The following is a 9,813-nucleotide window of genomic DNA, read 5'->3' as shown; positions in this document are numbered from 1 at the left end:
TCAATCTACATGACACCATATTGCATGACGATTATTTATGTCTGCTGTAATTGGCGCAATTTGTATCTAAATACTTTTAGTTGTGTATTGCCCTGCGAATGAAATGCTTCCGAACTACTTAAATGAAGATAGATTCAGTTACTATTGGAATGATGCATGAAATTCTAAAGAAAAATACGGTTATGACGAATAAACACATTTTCAACACACAACAACTTTCAACAAATTTGAAGACATTATGGCTTGAGATGCTTGAAGTTAGAGATGATGTTCATACAATTACATACTTTAAATGCTTGACCCGAGAACCAGTCGTATCATCTCCATATCTTACAAGTGTTGTCCTTCGAAGCGGTAATAATAGCATCGCCGCAGTAGTTAAACGAGCAGGAAAATACTTCTCCATCGTGTCCGGCAAGAGTTTGCGTGCAAATGCCCGTCGCTGAGTTCCAAATGCGGGCAGTTTTGTCAGCTGATGCCGTCAGCAGAAGCCCTCCTGGAGGACTAAATGTAACTTTTGACACTTCGTCACTGTGTCCCGCCATGATTGTGACTAGCTCGAAGTTGCCGGTCACATCCCAAACTTTCGCTGTGCAATCGGCGCTTCCGGTTGCGAGACGGGATCCGGTGCTATTGAATGCGACATCGAGGACTTCATCTTTATGATTTGCGATGGCTTGACTGTTGTCGAGTTTTCGAACATCCCAAATCTTCGCTGTCCTATCCAGCGAACTGGTGGCTATCATTGAACACTGAAAATTCCAAATCGCATTGCTTAGTTCGGCTTCATGTCCGCGAATGATGATGGCATGTCTGGAAAATATTATTATTATTATATTTTATTGGAGAAAGACTTTTAAAAAAATTACTCTTTCATCCTCATATCCCAAACGATTGCAGTTTCGTCGAAAGACGCTGTTAGCAGCAGGTTTCCATCTTTATTAAATCGTGCCGAGATCACCTCGGCGCGATGGTCACTGAACAGGTGGACTTCCTGACCAGTCTCGCAGTGGAACACCCGAGCCGTTTTATCCATGCTACACGTTACCACCTGCTCGCCCTGATTGGGATTGAACTCTGCTGCAACTATTTCCGCCGTATGACCCCATAGGGTATTTAAACAGTTTCCAGAAATGGGATTCCATATTTTTGCTGTTTTATCGAAAGACCCGGTGAGAATACGATCACTAAAATGGAACCGAATAAATTTTTATACTTAAATGCTATTTGTTGTAAGGTTCAGCGTACCACTTAGGATAATTGTAGGCGACAGAGAAGACAACATTATCATGCCCTTTTAGTACCTTTTCTTCGTCACCGCTTTCAACATTCCACACACGACATGTTCGGTCGTAGGATCCAGTTATGCATCTGAAAAATAGTGTCAAATCAAGCAATTTGAAAAATGCAGGGTGTTACGTAGCTCGGTCCAAATATTTAAAGGGGTGATAGAACACCACATTTGAAGAAAAAAAAATCTTCAACGCATATGGTCAAATCTCAATAATTTTTTTGCCTTTTTAGTGCACACGAAACATATGAGCGGATTTTTAGAAAGACGAAAAAGTAGCAATGAACTGCGGGGATACGAGCTGTAGTGGTCTGAGTAAATAAAATATGGGCCAGCTTCTTCAGGAAAGCGGACGGGATTTAAAGAGGACTTAAGTTGCGTAGCGGCGGTGGAGCGGACGTTGTTGATGGAAGTTCTTGAAGGGAACAGATTTCACTGCACAGTCGTCTAGCATCCTTACAACGTGTCCGGCCTACAGTAACCTACCGACTAAAGCCAGATGTATAGTGGGAATCTTACCAAGTAATGTCAGTAGCTCGTGTATAAACTACCTGCGCCACTCTCCGCTTTCTGTTTATAGTCGTCAGATGCGTCAGATGCGTGAATGTTTCATTGAATGTTGCATGTGTTGAACTAGACGGCTGGTAAATGGCTGGGTAATGCGTAACATCGGTACCCCGCGTACCTGTAGTTATAAAATAGACCCCGCAGTGGTCATTAGCCTCTTACCCAGCAACTCCTCTCTCTACCTCCTCGTGGTACCAGCCGGAATACGAGCAACCTTGGTGAAGATCGGGTAACCAACCCCGGTGGAAGCTAAGGTCGTATACCGACAGGGAAGGAGGCACTCATGCATCTGCTGAGTGTGGGGCAAAAGGAACAGCCTTGCCAGCCGTGAGCGTCTGACTCCAGGTTAGGGGCGGCTCGCGACGGTGATGCCACTGCACGGTGAATCGCCGTTTCCGTACCAGGTATGCGGCTGTATCCCAGGTTAGGGGCGGCATACAACAGCGACTGATTCGGAGCGGACGGCTGACTTATGAAACGCTGTGTCTCGCCAGCTATACCCAAGAGAGCAGCCCTCTCCGCGAGACTAGGCAATATGCTTAAACAACTTTCGCTAGGAGAAATTCAGGAAAGGAACTACAACCGGATAATCGGCATGGACCCAGGCAAAAGAAAAAGGACAACGATTATTGGAAACTTGGTACTTGGAATGTCAGGACTCTACTTGAACCGGCACGCGCGGGTATCCTGGCAAGAGAGCTGCAGAAGATGAAGGTCGAGGCTGCAGCCATCCAGGAAGTGTGGTGGCCGAAGACGGGAGAACGTGAATTCCGCGCAGTAGATTCTATTGCGGGCACGACATTCAAGTATCACATCTACTACAGTGGCGGCGATAAAGCAGAGCATGGAGTCGGATTCGTATTACATGGAAATCAAATGAAGCGTGTCATTAGGTGGAGGCCCATCAATGACCGTCTATGCGTGTTGAGAATTAAGGGCAATTTCTTCAACTACAGTCTGATAAATGTGTACGCACCGATGAACGACAAGCCCGATGACGTAAAAGAGGCGTTCTATGATCTTCTCGACAGAACATATGGAGAGTGCCCAAGACATGACATAAAGATAGTCATCGGGGATACAAATGCACAGGTCGGACGTGAAGAGTTCTTTCGTCCCGTTATTGGTAGAGAAAGCCTCCATTCTACCACAAACGACAATGGCCTGAGGCTAATCAACTTCGCTGCAGCCAGAGGAATGGTTATCTGCAGTACCCATTTTGCACGATGGAACATTCGGAAGCACACCTGGAAACACCCTAATGGAGAGGCCTGCTCTCAGATCGATCACGTTCTGGTTGATGGCCGGCACTTTTCTAATGTCGCAGACGTGCGATCCTTCCGGGGACCAAACGTTGACTCGGACCACTATCATGTAGTAAGCAAGATCCGCGCCCGGTTGTCCAACGTATTCAAATCGAAACCAACGAGGAAGATACGACTGAACATTCGGCGGTTATCAGCGGAGGGAGTTGCTGCAGAGTACTCTCAGAAGACTGATGAGCGGATCGGTGAACATCTCGAAGAGAACCTGAACGTACAGTGGAGACACATCCACGACGCGATCAGTACTACAGCGCGGGAAGTGTTGGGTACTACTGCTGCAGCCACTTCCAGTGAGTAGTTTGACGCAGAGTGCCAGCGAGTGACTGATGAGAAGAGTCGACCCAGAAGTCACATTTTGGCTGCAACTGTGACACGCCAGAGCAGGGAGAGATACCGAGATGCTAGAGCTGCCGAAAAGAGACTTCACCGTCGTAAGAAACGTCAGCACTGGGATCGCGTTCTTGCGGAGGCGGAGAATTGCTCCGAGAGGCACGATACAAGAAGCTTCTTTAATACGATCAACGGAATCAGGAATCGGACCGTGCCAACTCCTGTTATGTGCAACGACAAGGAGGGGAACCTGATTACCGAAAGATCGGAGGTGGCTAGGCGTTGGAAACAATATTTCGATGCATTGTTGAATGGTGAACAAGATGGAACGGTCAACAGAAACAGGATAACGATTGAAGATGATGGACAAGCTGTGGATCCACCAACTTTGGAAGAGGTTAGTAAAGCAGCGAGAGAGCTGGAAAACGGCAAAGCAGCTGGAAAGGACGGCATCCCCGCCGAACTTTTGAAAGTCGGGAGCGAACGGCTGTATTGTGCAATCCATCAGGTTATACTAAAGGTATGGACTGAGGAGGAATTACCTACGGACTGGTTGGAAGGTCTCATATGCCCAATTTACAAAAAGGGCCATCGACTCGAATGCAGCAATTACCGAGGAATTACTCTCCTCAATTCTGCATATTAGACTGGCGGCATATTAGACGAAGGAGTGTGGCGCAGGCGCATGAATCATGAAATATACCAAGTGTACAAAGATGCGGATATTGTGAAGCGACTAAAATACGGCAGGCTACAGTGGGCTGGCCACGTAGCAAGGATGCCGGATGAAAGACCAGCGAAAACAATATTTAGCAGAGAACCCGACAGAGGCCGACGACTTCGAGGCAGACCTCGTACCCTTTGGATGAGCGCTGTTGACGAGGATGCTAGAACTGCGGGTGTTAGGGGCGACTGAAGAGTGGCAGCCCAAGACCGAGTAATGTGGAGACGGCTCCTGAATTCAGCATTGATTCGATAAGCGGATTGTCGCCGAAAAAGTAAAGTAAGTAAGAACTAGACACGAAATACACAGAGCTGTTAATGCTGCTGATAGGCTACAGCGCTTTACATCTAGCGCAAATGGACTACGATCTCAAATGCGATCGATTGTCGGTGGAAAAGAAAATTGCGTCTTGCAAGCAGAAAGCAGTACATGGTGCTCACCGTTACAATCTAAACCGGCCTTATGTCGACAAGGTCGCGTCGAACTTATGTTTCCCTCAGATGAACTCTCTCAAGTGTTCAAAAATCCAACATGATAACCATTAATAGCTTTTAAAACGGTGGTTCTACAATTGATGAAGGGACGGTAGGGGAAAGCAATGAAAATTTTTTAGAATGGAGGGGAAAGAGTGGGTTATTGGTAGCTACGCTTAACAAAGTAGTCGTTGTGACTCCTACCTTTTGTCCAATGCTGGAAGGTGCATGGGTCGAAACAAGCTATAATAAGAGATTATAACCGGATTCGAACCCACAACACCCGCTAGGGCATGTGGCTCGTTGGTGCTATGTACCTTTGAACCATAGAGGCGCTGGACAAAAGGAGACTGCACAGCCCCCTTTATTAAGGTAGCGGGTTATTTTTAAACACAAATTGTGTCTCTTCCTCTGTCTACTGTAGAAACCACTGACCGAGAAGTTTTATCCAGCGCCTCTTTGGTTCGTAGGTACATAGCACCAGCGAGCATAGAGGATGTATGCTGAATGTTGCCGACCGTTTGTAGCTGTATTAGGACCGCTCCATTCTGACGGATCTTTTATTTACCACAAGCCACCGGACGTTACGGTATGTGACAATAGTAGACGAATACTAACCATTACTAGTGTTGCCATTCCAATGAACCGTGATTTTGAGTCAACACACGGCCACAAAATTGTAAAATATTGTTCGCTGGTAGTGAAGTTGAAAAAGTAACGGAGATTAGAGGAGATCCAAAGAATAGTTCCGATAATATTTTCTGCAACCGGTGTAATTCCGAAAGCTGGAAGAGCTACGGGTGCTATGATTAGATTGTGAACTAGCTACGATGCAGAAATCACCAGTTCTCAGTATTTGTGCAATTGCAAACATTCCAAATGATAGTGATGAACCATTATTGAAGCGTTTTCTGATTGTGTGATGTTTGTTTCACGAGTCACTGGAATAACTTAGAATTATGATTTCTTTGTAAATCCGTGTTGGTTGATCGGAGATTCAAAAATTAGTATCAAAATAAGCTACCTACAAGTCTACAAAACAAAAATCTGAAATTAAACTGGATCGATTTTTTCAATTATAATTTTTGAATCCTTTAAATCGATAGAAAAACTACGTTAATTTTTCAATGCAGTAATCTCTTTTCTCTAAAATCGACAGAACAATTTTTTTTTTGACTGGTGTAATCGAAGGACGACTCGTCGTCAAGTTTATTGTTAAGGTGCAAGAAACCTTCGGTCACGCTAGCAGTACCTGCTATGTATAGTTCGACCGACAGTTTGACGTGACGACAGGTGATGAAGGTGATAAAGCAGTGCCGCAGGGTTTAATTTAGCATTGAAACATTGAAGCACCATTCATGGACACTCTCAATGCATTGCAATTGCATTGCTCGCAAGTTTTATGCTGCACGAAATCATAACTATCGATTTGTACTTGAAATAGCGTTTCAATGTAAAAATATCAAGAAGATAGGTATCCGTAATATGCGTCATGTCCTTAATGTAGGTATTTGATTTTTAAGCATACTCAATTGAATACTTACTTTTTTCCCGATTTGTCAAAAGACACATTGGTTAGTGGAAGAATGTGCGTTTGCAGGGTTTTGAAGAGATAGAATTTTGTTTTAATCGGTTCCTTGAGCTTTTTCTGTAACTTTTCCAAAATCTCTGTCACTTGTGGGAATATTTCCTGTGTTATTAAAGGTTCAGTAGTAGCGATATGTTTTGTGAGGGCTTGCAAATCACAGCTAAAATAGTTAATATGTCGCTTAGCACGGTACGAATAAAAGTGTTTTTTAAACAAATTAGTTATGCTCTTTACGTTTGTTATAATTTGATGCACACATGTACAAATATTTCATAAAATTTTTAATTACTAACACAATAAACAATTTGCTAATCAAATCAGCAATAAATTAAACGGTAAAACTGCTGAATATACAATACTTTCTATGTACTAAGAATTCAAATATAGTTACCTTGGAGTAAGATCGAAAAGATCTATCATTTTGGTTTCCTCAACATCACGCTTCTTATAGTTGAGAGCGATTCCTAAAAAATTACAAACTGCTTGCTCCAAAATTCGTTCCAAAATAATATTTTGCTATGTACCTGGCGGATAATATCGCAGATAAATTTTAATTAGTCGCATCGCGATTAGTACTCCTAAAATACTTATAAAATACGTTTCACTATTATAACAAAAAGATGTATAAAAATTTTGGCGCAAATTTCGACGACACTTTCGCACTCGCGGAGAGTCGTTCAGTAAATGTGAAGAAATTTTTCATCGACTGTTGGATCAATACTGGCGGCAATGAATTTTTATAGATCGGTTCCAGAAACACGTGCTGTTGTTTCCATGACTGAGGTAACCAAGGATATATTGGCAAGTTTATGTTTTAAATCGACGCGGAGACGCTCCACCTGTTGATGTCGTCTAAGGTCTAACACGATGCGTTGCAAACTTTTATAGAATGGAACCACCCATTTTTATTGTTAGTCGATTAGATGATTGCTATAAATTATTTTATTTGGGAACAGTACCAATGTAAAAAACCAAAAGGTTGTGTTGTAGACACGACCGTTGACGTGGGACTATATCTGCTCGCTTTTTATCCTAGAATCTTGAATAAGAAAACTTGTTTCATGACTTCGGCCTATGTTGCTGTACATTCTTAAAGGAGAAAAGACATCACGAACATAAGATTGCATTCTTCCTAAACAATCAAAGCAATTATCAATTGTTCATGCTTATCATAGAGACATGAGCTTTTGTGTTCTTTTTTTCGCTTCGCCAACGTTTCGTACGCAGCGATCTTCCGAGAAATACGCGAAGTTCCAGAACTAAAAGAGCAGGACGAAAAAGTGGTAAGGACCTAAAAGAGAGAAACGCTCTTAGAGCGGCAGGTCAGGCCTTTAAGGAGCTCGTTACCAAAGAGCTGAGAATATTACCAACGAGTTGAACAATGAAGCGCCGTTAAAGAAGGACCGTGATTAAGTGCAGGGACCTGGACGAGATTGCGGCGGTACAGGAATTAAGAAATGCACTAAGGGCACAGTGCGTATTAGACCACTTACCGTTGGTAATCTGGTTGAGAGAGTCTTACGACGGTACACAGATGGTGGCGATTCACCTTTCGCCTTTCCTTTCGGAAATGCTGCAAGAACGACCATTTTGCAAGCGACTGCGCAAAGCCGCTGAGGAACATGCTCTGCAAAAATGCCCAGTCCAGTCCCAGTCGACCAGTCCAATGCCCAGCGTATAACAACGCAAAAAGCAGGCCAACAGTGATGTAGCGGTCTCGAGCTCATATAAAGATTTCGTGATTGTCAAAATCAACGGGATTTTTATATGCAGCTACTACGCACCACCAAGATGGACCATGGAGCAGTTCCATCAGATGCTAGATGTGCTCACCAAGAAGCTCATCGGGTGAACACCAATCATTATCGGAGAAGACTTCAATGTTTGGGCTGTGGAGTGGAATAGCAGATGTACAACTCCAGAGGGTACAACTTGTTGGAGGCTTGTGCTGTTGAACGAAGGTAACGTGAGCACTTTTCGTAAAGACCAACGCGAATCCATCATCGACGTAACCTTCGACAGCCCGTCGCTAATGCCAAATATAAACTAGAAAGTTACTACATACAATCGTGGTGTGCTCTTACGTTGGCACGAAAATTTATTTGTTAAACTAGGGAGTATTAGAAGATTATATAAATAGTGATAACCAAATGGTCAGTTGCAGCATCAGCCTGCGGAATTCAGTGGTTACACAAAAAGCTAGAAGCTACGAGTGGAAATAGATGACTGAGGCTGACTGCGGACGAGTTAATAGATATTTTGGCGAGGATATGCGATGCCACTATGGCGAGAAGACTAGAGCTGAGAAATCACCGGCAGCCAGCCTATTGGTGGACCGAGAGACTAAGCAACCTCCGCGTTAGTTGTCGCAGAGCTACAAGACGCGTCCAGAGAGCCAGAATTATATCTTATCGAGAGAAGCGTAGCGTGGAGTTCAGACTTGCTAGAGCTGCCTTGAAACGGGAGATAAAGCCGAGCAAAAGCAGCTGCTACAAGGAGTTGTGGTAGAAAGCTGATGCCAACTCGTGGGATAACGCGTGTCGCATTGTGAAGGCAAAGGTCAAAGGTCCTGTAACAACTGGGGAACTGTTCAAGGAACATTTTTGTTGTATAGCAGCTTATCAAGCGCTTGTTTCATTGGTTTTAGCTATACAATAGTTAAATAAGCTACTCTTAAACAAAAATGTTTGTTGTGGGTGCTCGTATAAGCTGAAGGCTATCGTAGTGGGACTTTTCCCGATGCACTACGCTACGATGCGGCCACCAACGCCGTATGGTTTAGAAGAGACGAATAATGCTGAAGATCTGCAAGTCTCCGATGATGAGCTAGTGGCAGTAGCTAACCAACTGAAGATCAAGAAGACACTAGGTCCGGATGGAATCCCTAATGTAGCCCTGAAGGCAGCGATACGAGCATACCCGAATATGTTCAGGACAGTGCTACAGAAATACCTTCAATTCAATTTAGGTGGCTTGCCGTCCTAAGACAAAGCCTGTTGAACAAAATTTCTCCATGTAACTCGGTTGAGGGCTACCGCTCTCCAATTCCTCGGACACCGAGTACTCTCCGCCAGATCTCGCTCCACCTGGTCTAACCATCTTGCTCGCTGCGCTCCTGGTCGTCTTGTTCCTACCGGATTTGAGGCGAACACCATCTTTGCAGGGTAGTTGTCCGGCATTCTTGCAACGTGCCCTGCCCATCGCATCCGTCCAGCTTTAGCCACCTTCTGGATACTGGGTTCGCCATAGAGCTGTGTGAGTTCATGGTTCATCCTCCGCCTCCATACTCCGTTCTCCTGTACGCCGCCGAAGATCGTTCTTAGCACTCGTCGTTCGAAAACTCCGAGCACTCGCAGGTCCTCCTCGAGCATTGTCCATGTTTCATGCCCGTAGAGAACAACCGGTCTAATAAGCGTCTTGTACAGGGTGCACTTTGTACGGGGACTTAGTCTGCTCGACCGCAATTGCTTGTGGAGCCCATAGTAAGCACGACTTCCGCTGATAATACGCCTCCG

At 44.4% G+C, this 9,813-nt stretch overlaps 1 protein-coding gene across 1 annotated transcript; it reads right to left on the bottom strand.

Annotated features, from left to right (window-relative positions):
* Window positions 1-317: 317 nt before the first annotated feature.
* Window positions 318-6,862, bottom strand: LOC128743851 (dynein assembly factor with WDR repeat domains 1). Its single transcript, XM_053840533.1, has 6 exons — window positions 6,823-6,862; window positions 6,690-6,762; window positions 6,255-6,458; window positions 1,249-1,371; window positions 870-1,187; window positions 318-813 (listed from the first exon to the last, which is right to left on the bottom strand). The coding sequence occupies exons 1-6, from the start codon at window positions 6,860-6,862 to the stop codon at window positions 318-320; spliced, it is 1,254 nt and encodes a 417-aa protein (XP_053696508.1).
* Window positions 6,863-9,813: the final 2,951 nt, after the last annotated feature.

Source organism: Sabethes cyaneus, chromosome 3, assembly GCF_943734655.1.
Source record: "Sabethes cyaneus chromosome 3, idSabCyanKW18_F2, whole genome shotgun sequence".
NCBI classification, from domain to species: Eukaryota; Metazoa; Arthropoda; class Insecta; order Diptera; family Culicidae; genus Sabethes; species Sabethes cyaneus.
Note: the sequence above shows the minus strand (reverse complement) of the source record. Positions and strands in the feature narration are given on the sequence as shown.